General features: G+C 45.7%; 1 protein-coding gene across 1 annotated transcript; it reads right to left on the reverse strand.

Annotated features, from left to right (window-relative positions):
* Positions 1-3765: 3765 nt before the first annotated feature.
* Positions 3766-7627, reverse strand: GATA1 (GATA binding protein 1). The gene is made up of 5 exons (XM_004713167.2): positions 7414-7627; positions 5907-6284; positions 5659-5804; positions 4798-4923; positions 3766-4137 (listed from the first exon to the last, which is right to left on the reverse strand). Exons 1-5 carry the CDS (start codon positions 7625-7627, stop codon positions 3766-3768), a joined length of 1236 nt encoding a protein of 411 aa, XP_004713224.1.
* Positions 7628-23845: the final 16218 nt, after the last annotated feature.

The following is a 23845-nucleotide window of genomic DNA, read 5'->3' on the forward strand; positions in this document are numbered from 1 at the left end:
AAAATTTTAAAAAAGAGAAAACAAAACAAAACTGTAATACTCTTTCAATAAGAGGCTCCTGCTTTTTAGAATCAACAAACTGCTGGGACGGCTTCTGTGTGTTTCCTTGGTTAGTCAACATCATTGCAGTGAGGACAGACGCTGGGCTAGGTCTGGTCTCCTGCTGTGAGATTGGGGGATACCTGTAGTTTCTCTCTAAGATCTTTGCTCCAGCAGGCAGACATCTTGCCTGCCATGCTCTGCAGGGCGGGGTCTGTATCAAGCTCCTTCCTCTATTACCTGCGCTCCATTCATAGGGGCTTGGAGCACATACCGCTACACGTTTTTTGGCTGGGTGTTACTTCCAGGTAAATGTTCTCTATTGCTAAACTTTAAATGACCATGCTTTGCCCAGTGACTATCTCTATCACAGCAGGAGCAAAATCCAGTTTCCTTGGACTCTTTCCCTGGGTCTTTTCCGCTGTGAACCGTCCTGTTCTTTTGCAATATCTGCCTGCAGTCTCTCTGGTAATGTCCCTCTGCTCCACATGTAAAGCATCTCCCTTTAGGCCTGGTGTAACTTGCCAAAGCAGCAGTCATGAGGTTGGCCCTGTGCTCATCTGAACCTACATCCCTGCACAGCCTGATATAATCTAACAGCGTGTTCTGTTCCTTGAAAGGGCATATGGCAGCTTGACATGATGTATTCGAGTTCTCAAATGCTAATGTAAGAATAAGATTATCCACTGCCCCTTTGTCCACCACATTCTTGTGGACAGCATCCTGCAACCTGGATATAAAATCTATATAAGGCTCATCATTCCTTTGCTTTACTGTCATGTAACTTGCTTCCTGATGGTATTAATTTCTCCCAGGCCTTTAGACAGACTTCCCATACCTGTGTGAAAGTCTGCTCATCAAAGTTTAATTGTGACTCAATTGTGATGTAATTCTCATCTCCTAGCAGTTGATGAACCCCTATAGCTATGCCCTCTTCTGCATTTTTGTGTGCTCGTGCAAGGCTGCTTCGTTCCACAGCATCTGATATTGCAAAGATTCTGAAGGGGAAAAACACATTTTCATCAAAACTTTCCAATCTGCCAGGATCCAGTATTCCATTTCTGCCATATTCTTGACCATACCAATTACAAATGGTAAATCTGGACCATAACTAGATACTGCTTGTTTGAGATCTTTCAGTAGCTTAAAGGGAAAGGCAGTATATCACTGTTCTTGATTCCCTTTGGGGTGCTGCTCGTCAGGCTCCCTGTCTATAATTCTAACGGGATAAGCCATTCTTAATTCTAAATCTGCTTCTTGAGCTATACTCTTCTCCACCCGTGAGAACAAAGGTGCCTTCCTACACCTTGACTCTTGGCTTGTCTCTTCCAGAGCCTTACCTTCTCTGTTAAATCTCTCAATTTGCAGTTCTTTGGATCTAATCCCTTCCCCTCCAGCACTGGCTTGCTTGATGGTATTGTGATTCCCTGTGTTATACTCTGGCGGGGCAGATGCTTCTACTCTGCTGTCTCCTGATTCAAATTTCGTTTTCTCAGCTATGCCTAAAATCTTCTCATCTGCCTGATACTCATTCTGCCTGCTTGTCACCTGATTTAAGTCTGCGTAGCTTAGAGGCTTCTCAATGCTCGGCTGGTCTTGTTCCTTCACTCTCTCACCCTGCAGCGGCTCCAACACTGCTTTAATCTGCACCCACAGCTCTCAGGCCTCCATGGGTATGCTCTGTCCTTCCCTGTGTGCTTTTCTTAAGTTAATGGCTCCCTTATCCCAGATCTCCATATCAAAGGTTCCTGACTCTGGAAAAGAAGGATTACATTTCTTTACCACTTGAAGAAACGCTTTCATTCTCTTATTCGTTACCACTACATTTTGTTTCTTCAAGAGGTGGCAAAGAGTGATACTGTACTCTGTATCCTTGCTCTTTGCCTGACCCATATCTCACTTGGACAAAAAAAAAAAAACTCTTAAAAAATAATCTGGAAATTTTTTTTTTCCTGATTCACCCTCACTGTCGGATGAGGCCGTACAATTGTTACATGGGATTTAACTCCAAAGAGTTCTTTTCCTACAGGGCCACACGTAATGGGCACCATATGTCAGGGTACCTGCCCTAACACGTCATCACAGGTTTGGTAGGCGCAATTGTGCAGTGATAATAAGTAAAGATTATAGTAAAGTCATAAAGAGCATGAGAGATAGAAGAGAGAGAGAAGTAATGGAGTCAGACACATTTCATGTTTTTTTGAGTTTATTTTTTTACGTGTTTTTCAGTCCGAGTGAGCACATGGTTCATTCAATTTCCCTATAGAAACAGACTCTATTGACTCTATGTCTTCTCACCGTGGCATCCAATCCCTCTCTTACCTTCCTCCGATAGCAGATGTGCATAGGGGGACTTTATCCCCCATGCCTGACTTCAAAATGTTTACCATAAACCTGAATTTTTGACTATATTAATTGGATCACTGAGTTTTGCCTTGACAGCTTTCAATGTATAGAAAATAACCGTATAGCCCATGTGGCTCTTTTGAATTTCATATATAAAACAAAAGGGGGAATTTTGGGATTATAAAGGGACTTTCCCCCAGCTTTGTCTCCCCTAAAGACATGCCAAACATTAGGGGCCTTTTGCTAGCATATGGGGGGAGGTCAGATGCTTACAGACATCCTCCCTAAAGGCAATCAGTTGCCAGAGTATGGTAGGCCCTGCTCCCAGCTGTTAAGGACAATGGACAGGCCTGCAGTCATCAACTTGGTTCCTGTAGGTGGAGTTCTCACTCTACCGATAATGGTCTCTATCAGTTGAGTCAGGGAAAAGGTCAAACCGGCTCAGAGACATCCAAGTTAGGCTACCATCCTGAATCTAGGATCCGCCCATCTTGCCACATGTGTACTCCCAATCCCTCCTCTTCCTATTGCGTGTATATCCCTAGACCACCCCTTTCCATTACTGTATTACCTATAACACAGCCCTTTCCTGTGATGTAGGTCTTCACCGTAATTAGGGAGCTTGCATGTCCCCAGAGAATATAAAAGCCTTGGTTAGCATTAAATATCTCTCTCTCCACATGGAACACCAAGTGAGGCAGAGGTGAGCATTTTTGCCATAAAATGCGTCTGACTCCATTATTTCTCTCTCTCTTCTATCTCTCATACTCTATGATTTTACTATAATCTTTACTTATTATCACTGTACAATTGCACCTACCAGATCCATGATGATGTGTTAGGTCAGGTACCCTGACAACATTGTCTCAAAGATCATCCAGGGCCATGCATGATCACACAAGTACAATTGTGCATGTTCCTTCAACACAGCCCCTTAGGTGCTCTTCTCCGCCATGTCTCTTGCAGTCACACTGTGCTTGCAGTCACACACAATCACAACCAGTCAGTGCATGCTGCCTCTCACCCTGATGTATGGATGTTTGTATCATGTCATACAACCTGTATGCTGCCACACACAGTTTTGCACTGACATGTCATGCAGTGTCACAGAGGAGTCTACACAGCCTCCGGGCACTGAGGAGACCGCCATTACACCTTACAGCCACATATTGTCATTGACTAATCACAGACGATGACATACACAGCACCTAACACTGCGATTCATTTGTCACACATGGAGTCACACATCCAGTTTCAGAACTTAGGTGGTTTTATTGTACAAAAGCTTGGAAGGTGTCTGGGGCCCAGTGGCTGGGTTGTAAAGACTGTAACAGCCTACGACAGCTGTTCTTATATGGGGTGGGGACACCAGCCCTGCCCTCATGAGCTCAGTGGAGCCACCACAGTGGCAGTGGTCGTGGGGGGCATGGGACCCGCAGGGAAAGACCCTGTGGGTGAGCCCAGCAAGGGTCCTGGAAAAGGCATAAGGTGGCTAACAGGCCCTGACAGCACCACGGGGCCCAGACCTTGGTAAAGATGGGCAGTACCAGGTGGGCCCAAAGTCAAGCCTGAGGCCACCTCCCCACAATTCCCACTACCACTGCCCCCAGCCACCACCATGAAACCACCAGCTGGTCCTTCAACTGCTCCTGTGCCTCCCAGACCCGATCCTCTTTTCTTTTTCCCTTTTCCAGATGCCTTGCGATTTCGAGTCTGAATACCATCCTTCCTCATGGTCAATGGCCGGTTCACCTGTTGAAAATGAGACCCTGGGTATTTCCCAACTCCAGACCTTTACCTTTCTATGTCTCTACCAGACATACCCCTCCACCCACCCCACCCCCTTTTTTTATGAATAGGGACTTGGCTCAAGGAATAGGTACAGGTATTTTTTTCTAAGGAATCCTGATATTGTGAGGTCTTGCATTTAGAAAAGCCTTCAAGGATAATAGAAGATGTCCAAGGTCTAAAGCAGGGAAGTAAAAGTTACCTGGTGACTGAAGGAGGGGAAGAAAGAAGCTGGAAGGAGATAGGAGATCGAGCAGGAAGAAGTGAGCAGAAGAGAGGACTAAAAGGAGGGAGTGGAAGAGAGCAAGGAGGTGAAGAAAGGGTACAAGAAGGGTGAAGCAGGAAGACTAAAAGAGAAGGCAGGAGGAAGGAGGAGAATAAGAAAGAAAGGAGGGAAGAGGACAGAGAAAGGGAAGTAATGGGGAAGGGAGGAAAGCAAAAGAAGGGGAGCAAAAAAAAGTAAAGGGAGAAAGAAGAGGGGAATAGGGGTTATGAGAGTAAGAGAAGGTTCAGGGTAGAGCTAGAGAAGAATGAGGGGGCCAAGAAGGTGTGAAGACAGGGGTTTCTATATGGTGTGAGGACAGGAAAGTCAGAGAAGGGAGACTTAGAGGGACAGGATCTCACCTGATGTAGCTTGTAGTAGAGGCCACACGCGTTGCACACAGGATCCCCACTGGCATTTCTCCGCCACAGTGTTGTAGTTGTTGTCTGGCAGTTGGTGCACTGGGTGCCTGCCCGTTTGCTGACAATCTAGGAGATGAGAGGATGTGAGGATCAGTGCACTGCGAAGATGGAAGTAGGGGATAGGGGCTCACAGAGTATGTCAGGGGAAGAATGCAGTGGAGGCTTCCTGTATGGGATAAGGATTTTTTTATTGTGTAAGAGTCTGCATCTCATTGGCTCTCAACTTTGACTGCACATCAGGATCTCCCTTGGGGAGTTTTTAAAATCCTGATGCTCAGACAGTACTCAAGAACAATTAAATCAGCATATCTAGGAGAGGAGCCTGGGGGGCTAGTTATTTTGAAGTGCTCCGAAGAGGATTTGAAAGGGTAAAATCACTGTTGTATAGAGTACAGCCAGGTTTCTGCATGATTTAAGGATAAGGATTCCCGTTTGCAACCTCAAAGGGTAGGTTGAAGATAGGAGTTCCTGTACGCATCTGGGTTCCTGTATTGGATAAAGACAAGCATTCCAATAGGACAGAGCAAAGATACAGTTTTTCTGTATGGGGTGAGGATAGAGATTCCTGTCTGAGAGAAAGGCAGGGATTTCTACACAGGATGACAGGAAGCTTTGCCTGTATGTGACAAGGGCACGGATTTCTGTGTGGTAATAGGAAAGAGTGGTGGGCAGCTGATTCCTGTCAGTATGATGGCAAGGGCTCCTATATAATGTCAGGTTAGGGAGTCCCACAGAGCACCACAGTGGACAGAGTAAGACCAATAGCTCCTGCACAGAGTAGAGACAGGCCCAGGGTCTTACCAGACGCTTCTTGGGCCGGATGAGGGGCCTGTTCTGCCCATTCATCTTGTGGTAGAGGCCACAGGCATTGCATAGATAGTGGCCCGTCCTGTCCCTCCGCCACAATGGAGTGGCTGTTGCTCCACAGTTCACACACTCCCTGGCCTCTGGTGCGGTGGGTAGAGAGGAAGAGGGAGCCAGGCTCAGCTCAACTTTGCCTTGGACCATGCCCCCACCTCATCCTCCCTGGCCCTTTTTGAGAATCTCACCACAGGGTGGAAGGGGCAGAGTTCCACGAAGCTTGGGGGAGGAATAGGTCCCTGGAGTGAGGGGGCTCCCAGTGGGGGAGAAAAATGTATTGGAAAAATCGGGGCCCCCATAGGCACCACTAGGGACCGAGAGGGATGAAGGCAATGCAGGCCCCAAGGTCAAGAGGTCTGGACTCAGCCGCTCCGTCTTTAAGGTCTCTAGGAAGCTGGTGCTGCCTTTCCCATCAGGATCATCAGGGACTTGGGGAGGGGAGCTCTCGCGGCTAGGACACACAGTTGAGGCAGGGTAGAGCCCCGTCTTGCCATAGGCCCAGCCAGCGTATGGTGAAGCTCCTGGAATCCCCTCCATACAGTTGAGCAATGGATACACCTGAAAGACTGTTGGAGAATGGTTATTGGAAGGAAGGAGGAGAGGAGAGGAGAGGAGAGATCAGTCTTAGATCACCCCTTCCCACTCCAGAGTGCAATGGTGTCCAACAGCCCCAATACGGTGGTGAAGTTTCCAACCTTTCCACAGGTTACTAGAACAGTTGACAACCCTTCAGTGACTCTTAAATCTTAACCTCTACTGGTCACTCTTGCAATTTCAATCACCCAGCGGTTCTCAACCTGTGGGTCGCAACCCCTTTGGGGGTCGAATGACCCTTTCACAGGGGTTGCCTGATTCATAACAATAGCAAAATTACAGTTATGAAGTAGCAATGAAAATAATTTTATGCCTCCCTACTATCATGATCCCAATTCTCCCTTACAAATCTGGCTAGACCAGAGGATGTACACTGGTACAGATAGGAACCAGAAACGGGGAATCCAGGACAGATGATCCCTTCAGGACCAGTGGTGAGAGTGGTGAAACCGGGAGGGTGGAGGGAAGATGAGGTAGAAAGGGGGAACTGATTTCAAAGATCTGTATATAACCTCCCTGAGGGGAGACATGGAACAGTGTAAGATGTGACAAAATAATAATAATTTATGAATTATCAAGGGTTCATGAAGGAGGGGGAGTGGGGAGAGAGGGAAAAATGAGCTGATACCAAGGGTTTAAGTAGAAAGCAAATGGTTTGAGAATGATGAGGGCAACAAATGTACAAATGTGCTTGACATACAATAGATGGATGTATGGATTGTGATAAGAGTTGTATGAGCCCCCAATAAAATGATTTTAAAAAGCAAACTAATTTTATGGTTGGGGCGAGGGGTGCCAATACAACATGAGAAACTGTTTTAGGAAGGTTGAGAACCACTGCGATAACCTCTAAGGATTTTCTAACGGGCACTGAGAATGATTGTTAGGATTTGGAATTCCACTTGACAAGTTGGGCAGCCACCACAGGCTTTGAATATTGCTTCTCAATATAGCTACCCTAATATGGCAGGTTGAAGAATATGGGAATTCTCAGGTCTGGGCTTAACTAGGGGGAGTGATCAGTACATGTATATGGAAAGTTTCTAGCCAGGCAACCCCAACAATATCTAACCAATACCTAGATGGTCACTTAACAGTTACCTGGGGAATGCCTGTAGGCTTCAGCATCCCTGTAGTAGGCCAGTGCAGCTGCTGCAGCAGAGGCGGTGCCCGTGGAGGAGGCGGCTACATCCAAACCTTCAGGTCCAGAAGGAAAGAAGACCCCAGCCTCTGGTGCTGAAGACACTAGGGCAGGATCCACAAACTGGGGCAGGGACTCTGAGGTCCCCAGGGCTCCCAGGCCAGGGAACTCCATGGGGCCTTTGGGAGTTAACCTGTGAGGATAGGGTGAGGTTCAGACACAGAAATCTTCCTCTCATCTTTTCCCGCCTCCTCTTCTTCCCTTCTTTCTTCCTCGCTCCCCCTTTCCTTTCATTCCCCATATTCTTTCTCTCCAGCTGCCTATGACTCCCTTCCTTCTCTTCTTCCTTTCTCTCTCTCCTCCCTTCTCATTCTTCCTCCATCTCTCCCTGGTCTTCCAGCACATCCTTTCAGGGACCATCCTGCCCCTTCTCTGCTCTCTTTTCCACAGACTCTCCTCGGCTTCTTGCCCTGCCTTCTTGCCTCTCTATACCCCTTCTCTCCTCTTTCTCCTCTTGGTTCTCTCTTACATTCCCTCTATTGTTCTGCCTCTTCCACTTCTTGTCCTCCTCCATCACCCCTCCTCCCTCCTCCCTTTATGCCATCTCTCCTCCCAACTATTCCCCCGCTTTTCTTACTCATCTTCCCTTCCTTCTCCTCCTCTCCTCTCCAGGCCTTCTTTCCCATTCGCTCCCCTCCTGTCCTTTCTCGTCCTCTACCTTCTTGTCACCTCTTCTTTTCCTGCCCCTTCTTACCCTCCTTCTCCTCCCGTTCACTTGACTTTCCTTCTCCAACACCCCCCCCACCAACTTTCCTTTGCCTTGTCTGGCTCCCCTTCTCCTTTTTGCACCCACCTCATCTCCATCTCCACCTTCCCCTTCCGCCACCCCCTTTCTTCATGCTAGTCCTTTTCTCCCTCCTCTTGCCTCTTTCCCTTCCCCTTCTGTTCCCCTCCTCCTCTCCCTCCTCTTTTCTGCTCCTTTTCTTCCTGCATCATCTTCTCCCCACCTCTTTCTCTACTTCCTCTTCTTATTTTGCCCCTCCCCCATAGACACCCCCTTCCTTCTCCAGAAGAGTTGAGGTGGGGGAGTAGTGTATATCTAGGGTCCCTTGAACCCCTTCATCACCCCCTCTGGGTCTTTGGGGTTCACCCTCCCATACTCCCCAACTTCATTCCTATCTCTTACATCTTGCCCTCTGGCTTTCTCAGAAACCCCATGGTTTCCGGTTTGACTCCCCCTCCCCCACCTCTGTTGGGTCTACAGACAGGGGCCCTCTTAGTTCCTCCCTGTTCCATGGGGGGGGGGTCAGTATCCCCCACTGCTTATCTCTACCATCCCCGCCCAACTTTTGAAATTACCCCAAGACCACTGGCTTCCTCCAAGAGGGCAAGGTGGGAGGTGTTCCCTCTAACCCTATCTTCTCCCCTGCCATAATCCTGTTGTCAGGCTCCTTCAGCGCTCACCTTTCCTACGTCTCAGTTTCCCCATTTACCAGAGATGAGGTGGTGGCAGGGGCTGTGCTGAGTTCCGTGACACTGCAGTTTGCTTTCTGCCCCATTTCCTCTGACTTTCTAGCTCTCTCTTCATGGCGCCTTCTTGCTTCTTCTCCAATCTGGCTGTCTTTCTCCCTCATCTTTTTAGATACCTCCACAGTATAGTTTGTCCTCTTTCTGGGTCCTTTTATGCAAATCTAGTGTTTTTTCCTCCCTTCCTATCTCTCCATTTCTCTCTCTGTGTCTTTCTCCATCTTTCTTTCGCGGTGTCTGGTTGTCTTTCTGTTTCTGTCCCTTTCTCTTTCTTAGTGCCAGCTCTCTTGCTCTTCCCCACTCATATCAAGGAGCACTGGTGATGCAGTCAGGTAAGCAACTCACCAGCCATTCCACAGGAGAAAGATGAGGTGTCCTGTTTCTATAAAGATTTGCAGCCTCAGAAACCCTACGAAGCACTTCCAGTTGGTCCTACATGGTCACTATGTGTCAGAATTGACTTGATAGCTCTCTGTTTCTTTTCATTGTCATCGGTCTCTCCGTGTCCCCTACACTGTCTCTTTCCTCTGTCCCTCTCTTCAGCCACCCAGTCCTTCTTTCTGTGATTCCCACACCCCTGATGCCCCACTGCACCCGGTCCAGGAAAGAGAGTCAGGATACCTGGATTCCAGGCCCTGTGAATCTAAAGGGCTTGGCCTCCCTATGTGTAGGGTGGGGTCACAGGGATGGAGGAGGAGGAGGCCATGTTTAAGACCCCTGTGTACACGTTGGCGTAAGAGTTGGACCCAGGGTTGGGCTGTGCTGGGAGAGAGATGAGCCTGTAACTTCATCCACCAGTTGTGTTCTCTCTCTCGGCCCCGTGTCTCTCCTTGGGAGGGGGTCTGGCTGTGATCTTTCCACGTCAGCCTCCGTCTCTCTTCTCTGTCTCTAATTCTTTGTTAATCTCAGTTGCTCGAGGATTGCTCTCTTACCATTTTTCTCTGTTTCTCTGTTCCTAAATCTCTCTTCCTCCAGCACGCTCTCTCTTCCTAGGGGTCTCGTCTCCTATGCTTTCTTTAACTGTCTCTGTGTCTGCTTCTCCTTTCTCTTTCTTTGTGCCTCTCGGACTTGTTCTCCTTCTCTATCTCTCTGTCTCTGTCTCTTTTTCTCCCCGTTTCCCTCATTCTGTTCCTCCCTCCTTCCCCCTCTGCCTCACGGTGAGTTTCTTGCTCTTATTCGGTCTCCAGTCCCACTAGCCCCTCATCCTCTCATATTCCCTTTACCCTCCACCCCTGTCCCAGTGCCCCTACCTCCGAACTCAGCACCTAGACAGGTCCAGGTCTGCCCTCCCCTGACAGGGGCCAGCCCCCCCATCCACCTCTAGTTATCACTCTCTGGACAGAGATAAAGTTTATCTCGAGTATAGGAAAGCTCCTTATCAGCAGCCCCGCTAGAGTAAGTGCTGCCCCACCGGCAGCAGGCAGCAGCCGGGCAACCCTCGCCTCTCCCTGGGGCCCCAGCCCCTCACCCCAGGTAACAGCCGTGTCCTAGTCCTCAAAGGAGGGCACCAAAGAGATGAAGGGAGCAGAGATGGGGTCTGGGGTCAGACAGGAGTCTTGGAGGTCTAGAGGCATATTTTGAGTCAAGTATGAGATGAAGGAGTCTGTCAGAGAGCAGTTTAGGGCATATCTAGGGTTTGGGAAAGGCAGGTACGGTATTTGAGGAACAGAGACAAATCTGGAAGTTCCGAAACACAGTTTAGGTTCAGAAAACGGTTGGGAAAAAAGAGTTGGGTTTGTGGATCAGATGTGAAGTTTGTAGTGTCGTTTGGGGGTCAGAGGTGGATTTTGAGGACTACACAGACCAGTTTGGGCGATCCAAACTGTTACTGGAACAGAGGTGGAGTTTAGGTTTCTGAGGTGGGTTTGGGAAGACAAAAATGTGGCTGATGATTCGAGCCAGACATGATGAGAGAGAGGAGGCCAGGTGGAATTTGAGAAGCCAATATGGAATTTGGCTGGAGAAAGTTTTGAGGCTGGAGATGAGAGGTGGCAGGTCAGAGACAGGTTGGGGGGAAGGCAAACAGCAGGGTTCATTGGGCAGGCCAGATTCAGAGGAGTAGACATGGTGTTTGAAATGACAAAGAGAGACATTTTGTCCAGCAGGCAGGAGATTCAGGGAGGGAAATGATCTGGTGGTGGGACCAGAAAGAAGTCATAAGGAACAACTGACTATTGGGTTTTAAAGACTGATGTGAGGGGAAGAGCTAAGTTTTGGAGGATTAGAGAGAAGTTTGGGGGACCTGAGAAGTTTGGGGTGCAGTCAAGATTATGGAGCACACAGGAGGTCTGGGAACAGAAATGGACTTGGGGGAGCAGCCAAAGTGGGGTTTGGGGGAGAATGCCAGGAAGAATCTGAGTCAGGATCACATTTGGAGCCAAGATAGGGTTTCAAAGGAATGAGAGCATGTGTTAGGGGGCAGAGATGGCATTTAGGGGAGATAGACCTGGGGTGTGGGAGCAGAGTTAGGAGTAGGGAGAATAGAGATGTCTTGGAAGGAGTAAATAGGAGTTGGCACAGAGGTGGACTTTGGAGGGCGTAGATTTGGGGGCAGGTTTCAGAAAGCTGTGAAGGGATTCAGAAGTGGCAGGTACTTTGAGGAGCAGGAGTATGTAAGGAAGCCTGGTGCAGGCTCGGGGCATAGTCGTGAGGTTAGGGAAGGCAGGCCTGGGGTTTGCCTTGCTGGGGAGCTCTCTGGGGGCTGAGACTGACCTGGGCTGGTGGGTGCAGAAGGCTCAGCTGCCTCGGGGATGTGAAGAGCTTGGTGTGATCCCAGGAGGTGTCCTGGCTGGCCTTGGCCTTTGAGGCTCCTGTCCTACCTCCCTTCCTCCCTCCCCTCTCCCTCCTCCCTCCTCCCTCCTCCAGGGAGTGGCTGGTGCCCCAGTGGGTGGGGCGGTCCAGGGGAGGGGGCGGGCTCCCTACTTGTGGGGCACCTCGTGGGCACTGGGGGGGTCCTCCCTGACACCACATGCCCACTGTGTGGATTCTTGGATCCCATTCGCCTTGGGGTCCTGGGGATTTCAGTGTCCGATCAAATGAAACAGACTGAAACCGGATAACTTGAAAATAGCAGACCTGGTTTCATGACTTCTCTGGACCTTTCCATAAGTCCTTGTAAAACCTCTACTGTGTCTGCATCAGATTTGGGCTGGGCCCTTATGTATGCGAATCTTCCTAGCTGCAAGATGGGGAGGAATGTGACTGTACCCATTTTGCAGGTGAGAAGAACGAGGTTTAAGGAGGTTCGGTGGGATTTGTACCAAAGCCTGTGGCACACCTTGCTGACCCAGGCCCAGTCTGCGGAGCAGGCCACGACTGGCGAGAAGCAGGGGCACACTCACTCAACACCCCACTGGGGCTTACGCCAGCTCCAGCCTGCCCTGGGCCAGTAGATAAGTCTTATCAGATGGAGGCTACCAGTGGCTGTTGGTCGTGGTAACAAGCTGTCTTGGGTGGGGGGTGGAGCATGGAGGTGCCCAGGGACGCGGCCTCAACTTCTCACCCGCCATGCTGCCTTGGAGGCGGGAAACTAAGGTGGAACCTGGGGTTGCTTCCTCTGTGGATCCTCAAGGAGTGGGATAAGGTGGGGGGAGGGAAAGACCCAGAGAACTGAAGGGACTGAGACAGGACAGGAAGAGAAGTCGGGAGATAGAAAGAGACAGAAAGAGAGGCAGCCAGAGAGACATGGAAATGGGGGGGACACAGGAAGCGACAGATAAGCAGAAAGAAAGGGACAGAGAGAGCTGGAAGGAGAAACAAGGAGTACAGAGAGTCGGAAAGGGTTGAAGAACAAGGCCCAGACAGAGACAGGCAGAGAGAGCAAAGAAACCTTGAGAGGGAGAGAGACCAAGAACAAGGAGACAAAGACGAGGGAGAGGCAGAAAGATATCTGCTCTGAGACAGTCTGAGAGGGAGTTCTGGAGACCCTAAGCCCTGGGCAGATGGTGTTGGGGTGGGTGGGATAGAGGGATATGGCCACTGTGAGGGACCCTCAGAGAGTTGCTGGACCTCTGTGCCTCAGGCCTTCCACTTCATTCTGCCCTGCCCCACCACCTCCCTACAGTCGTCACAATGACACCCATCTCTGTGTAAAATCATCGGACACACACAATAGGTATCTGTTTTGTGATTGCCCATCGAGCAGGGCATAAGACCACTCAGTGGAGGAATCAGAGATCCCTGCGAGGGAGCTCTCCTAACCACCCATTTTACTGATTGGACCAACCAAGATCCAGAGATGGCAAAGGGCAAAGATGGAGCTCCAGGTCAGTGGGGTCTGCTTACCTGATTGGCCCCCCCAGAAGGGTTTACCATATTCATTGGATCTTTCTGAGCCTCACTGTTCCCATATGTAAACTGGGAGGTTTGAAGAGGAAAGAGAGCAAAAGTCATGAATTCCCATTGATTGAGCTTGTACTGTGTGCCACACCCTACGCAGAGCCTTCATTAGTAAGAACAAGGATAACAAAGACATATATGGATTGAGTGGCCATGGCTTCAGGATGTGGATTATGGAGCCGACCCACCTTCTTCTTAGACTGCCCTTACTACCTGACCCTGGGTGAGGAGGAAGTAGTCCTCAGTGACTCACAGGTAAAAATGAGATAACAATAGTACCTGCTCAAGAGGGTGTTGTGGGAGACTAAATGAGTCTTGATTCATCATTTGAGCCCCTGAATCTCAATGAATGTTAAATATCGATATTAACACGAATGCTAATTTTAACAGTGATAGGATTCTAATATTAATAGTAAGAGACCTGGTGGCATAGTGAATTTCACGGACTGTTAATCGCAGGGTCAGCAGTTTGCAGTCACCAGCGGCTCCATGGGAGAAAGATGAGGCTTTCTACGCCTGTAAAGAGTTACAGTCTCAAAAGCCCACAGGGGCAGTTCTACCCTGTCCTATAGGGTCACTGTGAGTTGGAATTGACCCAATGGCAGTGAGCTTTTGAGTCACATTAGTAGCAATACCATGATGAATACTACCAAAATGCTAATCCTAAAGCTCAAACTCACTGCCATCAAGTCAATTCCAACTCATAGTGACTGATAGGAAAGGGTAGAACTGCCCCTGTGGGTTTCCGAGACTAAATCTTTACAGGAGTAGAAAACCTTGTCGTTCTCCTGCAAATTCTAACACTGACAATTATTATTCTAACAACAACAACATTCAGACTGATTCTGTTACTACCACCTTTACTACCACTAATATAATAAGAACAAGGGCAGCATCATTTGTCTAGTGAGGGCTGCATGCTGGGCACTGTGCTAAGTCCTCTCCATGCATAATTTTATCCTAGTCTCATCAGTATGCAGAAAACTCTCCCCATCTTCCACTCTGAAAGTAGACGCAGAGAAATGAAGATGCTTATCCGAAGGTTCTTGTCTCAATTTTCACTTTGGTTGCCTACAAGATCCCTGGGCAAGCCACCCTTCTCAACCGCAGTTTTATTCACCTGAAAATGGGTATCATCACAGAACCCATATGGCATATACCCAGTCAGTACAGGGCCCGCCTGGCCCCCCATAAATGGTTTGCTCCATACATGGTAACTCATCATTGCTCTTCTTATGAGAAACAACAACTGCGCTGCGGGGAGTGCGGTTGGGCAACGGGCTCTCTCACAGTGCAGGACCGACTGGAGGGGGGCCACATCCAGGGCGTGGCTGCTGAACTTGCAACTCATTTCTTCATTCCTGGGGAGGACAAAGGGCTCATGGGAGAAAGTAAGAAAGGGGCAGTTGGTGGGTGCCTCTGACCCTGCCTCCACCGACAGCTAGAAACCCCTGAGTCTCTGAGGCCAGGCCTTACCCCATTCCCTCCCCCCATCCCCGTGGAGGGGCACAGGCCCAGAAGTCTGTGGCGGCAGTTCAGCCAGCAGGGAGGCAGCTGGGAGTGGGCAGATAAGGGAATCAGCGGGACCAGGCCAGGCTTTGGGGGAGACCAGGGCGGGGGTGGGGTGGGGTGCTCAGGCCAGCTGCCTCATCTTTGTCAGACTTCCATTTGAGACTCCACCTCCAATCTCCTTTCTTCCTGGACGTCTTCCCTGACTGCCTCCCTTCCTCTCAGTATCATGGAGGCATGGGATGGGGGCATGGGATGGGGTAAGGGGTGAGGGGTGACCTGTAGCCTCGCCTGGCCTAGGACTGTGGTATTTGGACTATTTATGTCTTCTCCAAGCTGTGGAGTCCACCAGGGTAGAAATGGCATTTGGCTCCCCTATCAATAGCAATGAGAAACATCAACCATAGTCTGGCCAAGGACCCCCATTTTCCATCCCAGAAGCAAACTGACTTTTAATTATCTAGTTCAAGAATACAGAAAAGTACAATGGAGACCAGAATAAGCACCCACCTTTGTCAAACATTAACACTTCGCCTTATTTATTTCAGAGCTTTTTTAAAAAAAGATCTTAGTACAGATACAGCTGATGTTCTTGCATGGACTTGATTACCCTTTCTCCTTTCACCACCCGAATTTGGGGTCTGTCTTCCCCAGGAGGACATTTTCTCCATTATTACATGTTTATGAAATCCTTGGATGGTGCAAAGATTTAATATGCTCTGCCGCTGCTGCTGCTGCTGCTGCTGCTGCTGCTGACATGGTGGCTGTTCGAGATCTCCCAGCGGTGCCTTGAAAGAGGGGCTTGGTCATTTACTTCAAAAATAGCAGCCATTGAAAAGCCTATGAAGCACAGTTCTAGTCTGATACACATGTTTCTTTTGCTCAACATTCATTCACAGTGTGTGTGGTTGTGTGTCTCAATAGTTCATTATAAAAATTGAGATGTAATTCACGTGTCATGACATTTCCCCCTTTAAAGCATGCCATTCAGTGGCTTTTAATATAGTCACAAGGTTGTGTACCTCTGACCACTATTTAAGTCGGAAATTTTCATCACCCCCCCCCCCAAAGCAGCGCTGTATCCATTAGTAGTCAGTCCCCAGACCCCTTACCTTTCCTCCACCCCCCAGCAACTTTTAGTCCATTTTCTGTGGCTATGGATTTTCCTCCTCTAGACCTTTTATATAAATGGGATCATATAATCTTTTGTGTTTGGCTTTTTCACTTTGCAAAAATTCTTCAAGGTTCATCCATGTCGTAGCACCTATCAGTACTTTTTTTCATACCTTTTTAATGACTGAATGGTATTTTATTGTATGAAAATACCACATTATGCTTATCCACTTATCAGTGGATGGACATTTTTGGCTATCATATCATCTTGCTATGAACATTCATAAATAAGTTTTTATGTGGAACTATGTTTTCATTTGAAAATACTTTATTATGCTTTCAGTGAACATTTACATGGCAAATTAGTTTTCTATTCAACAATTTCTACACAAATGATTCCGTGATATTGGTTACATTCTTTGGTGTGAATATGTTCATTATTTCCATTCTTGTCGTTCTGTTTTCATTAATCTAGTTTCCTGCCCTCTTACATTTTCATCTCTTTTAAAGTATGGTAATTGCTGACCATTTGGTCTCATGGAGGTGATTTTAAGAAGGTGCACAGTACTTACAGGTTGATATTCATGATATATGTGTGTGGGTATGTGTGTGTATGCCAATTTGTTATTTAGCTACCAGGTGACCTAGGGGTTAGTTTTGATTCAAGGGTTGAAGAGTATCCCAGGGCAATAGTCAGGGGAAGTAGCAACCTATCAGTAGATTTTTAAGAATTTCTCCTAGTCTATAAGGCAGCAGTTCTCAACCTGTGGGTCGAATGACCCTTTCACAGGGGTTGCCTAACACCATTGGAAAACACATATTTCCGATGGTCTTAGGAACCGAGACACCACTCCTCTATCCGTCTCCAGGCGGTCCGCCCACAGGCAGATACGCTCACAGACGAGTACCTGGCATGAAGACTGTTACCCATGCTGCTCCATGCTTCAAGACAAAATTTCATTGATTTCACAATATAGAATTACATATTGTTTTTGTGATTCATCACTATGCTTTAATCATGTTCAATTTGTAACAATGAAAATACATCCTGCATATCAGATATTTACATGACGATTCCTAACAGTAGCAAAATGACAGTTTTGAAGTAGCAATGAAAATAATTTGATGGTTGAGGGTCACCACAACATGAGGAACTGTATGAAAGGGTCACAGTATTAGGAACGGTGCTCTAAGGAACCCATGTCTGGTGATCCTGATTAGAATGTTGGTAGTTGTTGGTAGCCAGGTTAAACCTAGTTTTTATGGTCTCAGAGTAGACTGTTGTTTGAAGACTAGTTTCTTTTTTTGGACATTAAGTAGTGCTAGGTCATATGGTACATTTATATGAAAAATGAATGAGAATTCTAATTTCTCCATCCCCTTTCCAATGCTTACTTGTTAGAGGCTCCCCTTTTTATATAGCTGGGAGAAAGATATGAACCGTTATATTCGTAGAGACCCTCAGGGGCAGTTCTAGAGGGTTGTTCCGAGTCAGAATCGACTCAATGGCACTGAGGGTTTGATTTTTTAATTTAAAGTTTTATATGTCCTTCCTAGTGAGCGTGAATGGAAACCTTATTGTATTTTGGTTTGCATTCCCCAGTGAGTACTGATGTTAAATGTCTTTGACATCCTGCTGGCCACTTAGCTATCTTCTTTAGCGAAATGCATAGTCAAATCCTTTTTAAACTTTAAATTATATTATCTTTTTATTGTTGAGTTGTAAGAGTTATTTGTATATTGTAGATACTATACCTTTATACCACCACCTGCCGGTCGATTTGTCTGTAGTAGCTTATAAGGAGCCCTGATGGACCGGTTTGAAACCACCAGCACTTTGAGAGAAAAAGACAAGGCTTTCTAGAAAACCTCATCTTTTTCCTGAGGAACCACTGGTGGTTTCAAACTGCTGACCTTGAGGTTAGCAGCCCTACTCTTAACCCTCTATGCTACCAGGACTCATGAGACAAGGCTTTCTACTCCTATAAAGAGTTACAGTCTCAGAAACCCACAGGGCAAGTTCTACCCTGTTCTATGGGGTCACTATATGTCAAAATCAACTCAATGGTAATGAGTTTGAGGGGCTTTTATGTGATGATGTTGGAAGCTATCCTACTGGTATCTCAAATACCAAAAGGATTCTATGGAGCTTTCAGACTAAGATGGACTAAAACAAAGACCTGGTGTTCTTCTTCTAAAAATTAGCCAATGAAGACCTTATGAGTCACAACAGACTATTGTCCAATGTTATTATTAGATGCCATTGAGCCAGTTCTGACTCATAGCAGCCCTATGTGCAACAGAAAGAAACGGTGCTCAGACCTACACCATGCTCACAATTGCTATGTTGGAGCCCATTGTTAGAGCTATGTCAATCCATCTCCTTGAGTGTCTTCCTCGTGTTCCCTGCCCCTCTACTTTAATCAAGCATGACATTCTTCTCTAGAGATTGGTCTTTCCTGATAATATGTCCAAAGTATGTGAGACAAAGTCCCACCATCTTTCTAAGGAGTTCTATGGTTGTACTTCTTCCAAGACAGATCTGTTCGTTCGTTTGTCAGTCCATGGAACTTGCAATATTCTTCGCCAGCATCATTATCCAAATGCATAGAATCTTCTTTGGTTTTCTTATTCAGTGTCCAACTTTCACATGCATAAGGGGCAATTGAAAATACCATGGCTTGAATCAGGTGCACCCTAGTCCTCAAAGTAACATTCTTAATTTTTCAACACTTAAAAGTGCAGCAGATTTACCAAATGCAATGAGTCGTTTGATGTCTTTTTCTTTTTTTCTGTTTGATGTCTTCCCTGCTGCTTTCATGAACATTGATTGTGGATCCACGCAAGACAATCCTTGACACCTTCGATCTTTTCTCTGTTTATCACGATGTTACCTATTAGTCCAGTTGGGAAGATTTTTGTTTTCTTGATATTAAGTTATAATCCATATTGAAGACTGCTTGAATCCTTGATCTTCATCAGCAAGTGCTTCAAGTTCTCCTCACTTTTAGCAAGAAAGCTTTGTGTCATCTGCTTATCGATCATTGTTAATAAGCCTTCTTCCAACCCTAATGCCACATTGTCCAGTTTCTCTGATGATTTGCTCAGCATACAAATTGAATAAATATGATGAGAGAATTCAACCCTGATGCACACCTTTCTTGATTTTAAACCATGCAGTATTCCCTTGTTCTGTTCACACAACTGCCTCTTCACCCATGTATAGGTTCTGCATGAGCCCAATGAAGTGTTCTGGAATGCCCATTCTTCTCAAGGCTATCCATAGTGTGTTATGATTCACACAGTCAAATGCCTTTGCATAATTAATAAAACACAAGTAGACATCTTTCTGGTGTTCTCTGCTTTCAGCCATGTCCTCTTCTGAATCACTGGCTGTAATGGCTGGAACTCTGTTTTGTGCTGATGCCTTCAGTGCAGCTTGAGCTTCTTCCTTCATTGCCCTTCGTTGTTGAGCACCTGTGACCTCTTGATCTGGTTGAATGCCGACTAATTCTTTTTGGTACAGTGACTCTGTATCTTCTCTCCATCTATTTTTCGTGCTTCCTGCATTGTACAATATTTGTCAGAGATGGAGCTGGATTATGAGAACCTCAGATTGGAAAGTACTCAAAATACAACTTGGGAAGAACTGCCTCTTCAGAGTAGAGTCCGACCTTAATGACATGGGTCTGGGTGGAGTTCATTGTTAGTATATAGAAATATGGTAGACTTTTATATACTGATCTTCTGTATTAAACCTTATTGAGTTCATTTATTACCTCTAATAGTTTGGTTGTGGATTCCTTCAGATTTTCCATATACAACATCACATCATCTGAAAATATAGTTTTGTTTTCCAATTTGGATGCTTTCTATTTATTTATTTTTCTTTCCAAATTGTCTTGGCTAGAACCCCTAGTACAATGTTGACTTCAATTGCTCAGATCAGCTATTCTTGCTTTGCTCCTGATCTTCAGGGGAAAGCGCCAGTGTTTCTCCATTATGTATAATGTTAGCTGTGGGTTTTAGATGCCTACTATCAGTTGGAGGAAGTTCCTTTCTGTTCCTAGTTTGTTGAGTGTTATTTTTATCATGAGAGGGGGTTGGATTTTGTCAAATGCCCTTTTCTGCATCTATTGAGATGATCATGTCCTTTATTTTATTAAGATGGTACATTAATTATATTGATTGTTTTTCTTATGCCTTTGTTTGCTGTGCTACTGTGACAGAAATGTGGTTAGCTGGAAAGAACAGGCAATAATTATCTCAGTTCTGGAAGCTGATGGTTCAAATCAGAGTGTTAGCCATGTCAATTCCTTTTGTGAGCATCGATCTTCATTTTGGATGCCAGCTGGTGATCCTTGGCATTCCTTCATGCCATCTGTCTCCATGTATCTGTCTCCTCCAGCACATGTGTCTGCATCTACTCTTATCCTTCTGTAACACGAAAGTGATTAGGTTTAGGACTGTATTAGTCTGGGTACTTTAGAGAAACAAATCCACAGAAACTCATGTATAAAAGAGAGTTTCAAAAAAAATTAAAACAAAAACAAAAAAGAGCGTTTCATATAAAGGGTAAGTGCACATCAAGGAAACATCCTAACCCAGTGCTGCCCAAGCCCAGACGTCCAACATTAACCCATTAACCTATATGTCCAACACCAATCCACAAAGTACTCCTCCATCTCACAAAACACACACTATGACGCCAAATGCAGGAGGAAAGCTGAATCAGTGAACGTGTAAGCATCTCAGCACTGGCAGGGGTCTCCACACGGCTGCTCCAGCACCCAGGGCTGCATTGGGGTAGGACCATGTGGCTTCTCCTTGGGGATGTCTTGCAGGAAGTCAGTCTTGCAAGCTGAAGCAGGGAACTGCTAAGGCAGCTGCACCCTGGTGCGACCATCAGAAAGCAAGAGACCCGAGAACTAGAAAGGGGAGGCTCACCAAGCCATTTATCCCTCCGCCCTTCAATTAGCCCCACATGTGTTTATCGGCCAGGTTGGCACAATAAACTACCTCAAGGACCAAACCCTCTCTGGTATGACCTACTAACATAACAAAAGAACATAACCCTATTCCAAACAGGGTCAATCATATTTTCAGGTACAGGGATTAGGATTTCAACTTTTTTTTTTTTGCGGGGGATACAATTCGATATACACTAACCTTGCATTTCTTGGATAAATTCCATTTGCTTATGGTGGACGATCCATTTTATATGTTGCTGGATTCAGTTTGATACTCTTTTTAAAAGTACATCTATATTTATAAGAGACATTGATCTATAGTTTCCTTATCTTGTGATATCCTTGTCTGGTTTGGGCATTCCTTTTTATTACTGAGTAGTATTTCATGGAACAGTTTGTTAAATATTATGTCTAACCCTTCATCTGCTGATGGGCATTTGGTTTTTTTTTTATTTTCCCTACTAAAGAAAATCTACAATTTATAAACTCATATTCTTCTCCCTGTGCACACATAGGTGAAAAAATTTCTCTAGGAGTAAGATGCATCAGTTTGTTTACCCATCCATCCATCACTCTACCCAACCATTTATCCATTCACTCACCTGCCCACATGTCTATCCACTCACCCACCCACCTACTTCTGTAAATAATCTATTTCCAGGCATATAACTGCTAGGCACAAGGCAGGCTGTCCTCATGGGGATTAAGCCACCATTGAATTCCCTCAGACCATTGCCCAGGGATGTGAATAGCCTTAACCTCAGACAGAGTGCATCAGAAAGTGAATAAATGCAGATATACCAAAACAAAACCCGGACTCACTGCCAACGAGTACACTCAGACTCACAGCAACCCTATGGGACAGGGTGGAACTGCTCCCTATGGGTTTCCAAGACTGTAACTTTTTACTAGAGTGGCTGGTGGTTTTGAACTTTTGTCTGTAGTTAGCAGCCTAATGTGTAACCACTATGCCGCCAGAGTTCCTAATGCAGACATAAAAAACAAAACTCACTGCCATCAAGCCGATGCTGACTCATAGCACCCTGTAGTATAGGGTAGAACTGTCCCTATGGGTTTATAAAACTAACTTCACAGGAGTAAAAAGCCCCATTTTTTTCCTGTTGAACAACTGCGGACCTTGTGGTTAGCAGTCCAACGTTTTGTCTAACCACTGCACCACCAGGCTAAATTTTAACGTATTATTATTTGTTTTCTTGTTGACCCATTTTTAATTTCTTCTAATTTCATTATTTTCTCCTTTCTTTTGGATTGAAGTTTTTTCTATGTTTTAGTTTATTATTGATGGGAGTGTTTTTTTGTATGATTTTCTTTATATGAAAGACAAATCTATTTGAGCTACTTAACTCTAGCCTTAAGTGGACTAGTGTCTGGGGTCTTAAAGGCTTGTATTCAAACAAGCAGCCATCTAAGCGAGGAGTCGACTACGTCTATATGGAAGAAGCATACCAGCTTGTGTGATCCAAAGATGAACTTAACAAAATCCAAATATGATGAAAGGAAAAGTATCAGAGCTAAAATTGTGAACACCATATTTATGGAAGGCTGTGGAGGACAGTGGGAGCCTAAATCCCATCTGCAGAGTATCTAGTCAGATTAAACTGCTGGCAGATCCCCTCTAGCCACAGGCAAAGGTCTGGAACAGCCTTACTATCAAGCATAGATCATTGCAATCCTGTTTATACTGGATCAAACTGATACTTGGCCAGTTGACCTCCCTCTAGTGCAGTGGTTCTCAACATTCCCAATGCTGTGACCCTTTAATACAGTTTCTCATGTTGTGGTGACCCCCAACCATAAAATTATTTTCGTTGCTACTTCATAACTGTCATTTTGCTACTGTTAGGAATCGTCATGTAAATATCTGACATGCAGGATGTATTTTCATTGTTACAAATTGAGCATAATTAAAGCATCGTGATCAACCACAAAAACAATATGTAATTCTATATTGTGAAATATTTATTTCTAATTATAAATCAATGAAATTTTGTCTTGAAGCATAGTATAGCATGGGTAGCAGTCTTCATGCTGGGTATTCATATGTGGGCATATCTGCATGTGGGCAGACCTGCCTGGAGATGGATAGAGGAGTGGTGTCTCAGTTCCTAAGTCCATCAGAAATATGTGTTTTCCAATGGTCTTAGGCAACCCCTGTGAAAGGGTCATTCGACCCCCAAAGGGGTTGCAACCCACAGGTTGAGAACCGCTGCTCTAGACCGAACCTGAATTTGTCCTAGGTGCAAAGATCTCTTGCTTGTTCTATGACAAAAATTCCTTCCCTGGTTATTTAAATATTGATGGAGGTCATTTCTTTCTTGCTCATTTTTGCTATTTTAATCTTTATAGTACTATTGTTTTATCCTTACCATTTCATTTCATTTCTGTTTTTGTTGATTCTGTTGGATTTACCAGTTTGTGATGCACAGAAGGAGTGGATGCATAGAAATAATAAGTGATGCAAGGGTTTGTAGGGGATGTAAGAGTGAGGAGGAGGAGGGGATTCCAGGAGTCAACAGTGAAGACGGAAGGGGAGGGAGCACGAGAACTGAATATGATTACACAACTCATTTTAAAGGTGATTTAATCATGGGGAAAATTAAAAAGAAAGGAAATACTCTGAAAAAAATAAATCTTTAGCGACAGTAACAAGATTAATAGTTTCTTAGGGCTATGGTAGGGGAAGTGGAGGGGAAATGGAGAACTAATAACAATAAAACATAAAGAACATGTTCTAAAATTGTACATAAGTACAAAAAAAAGGAACATGTTCTAAAATTGATTGTGGTGATGATTGCAAAGGTCTTTTTAATCTATTCAAAGCATTGAATTGTATGGTACATGAATTATATGTCAATAAAATTGTTAAAAAGAGCATAATGCTTAAGGCAGACATTCTTTACCATTTAAGCTATTT

This window comes from Echinops telfairi, unplaced genomic scaffold (assembly GCF_000313985.2).
Source record: "Echinops telfairi isolate 266 unplaced genomic scaffold, ASM31398v2 ScPeMD7_19;HRSCAF=73, whole genome shotgun sequence".
Classification (NCBI taxonomy): Eukaryota; Metazoa; Chordata; class Mammalia; order Afrosoricida; family Tenrecidae; genus Echinops; species Echinops telfairi.

What these genes read in the sequence shown, in the direction of transcription:
- GATA1 (XM_004713167.2), bottom strand. Translation starts at nt 7,627, where the DNA reads ATGGAGTTCCCTGGCCTGGGAGCCCTGGGGACCTCAGAGTCCCTGCCC. An exon ending in TCTGCCCCTTCCACCCTGTG is followed by an intron (nt 5,805 to 5,906) that starts GTGAGATTCTCA and finishes CCACCGCACCAG; the next exon opens with AGGCCAGGGAGTGTGTGAAC. An exon ending in TCTACTACAAGCTACATCAG is followed by an intron (nt 4,138 to 4,797) that starts GTGAGATCCTGT and finishes CATTTTCAACAG; the next exon opens with GTGAACCGGCCATTGACCAT.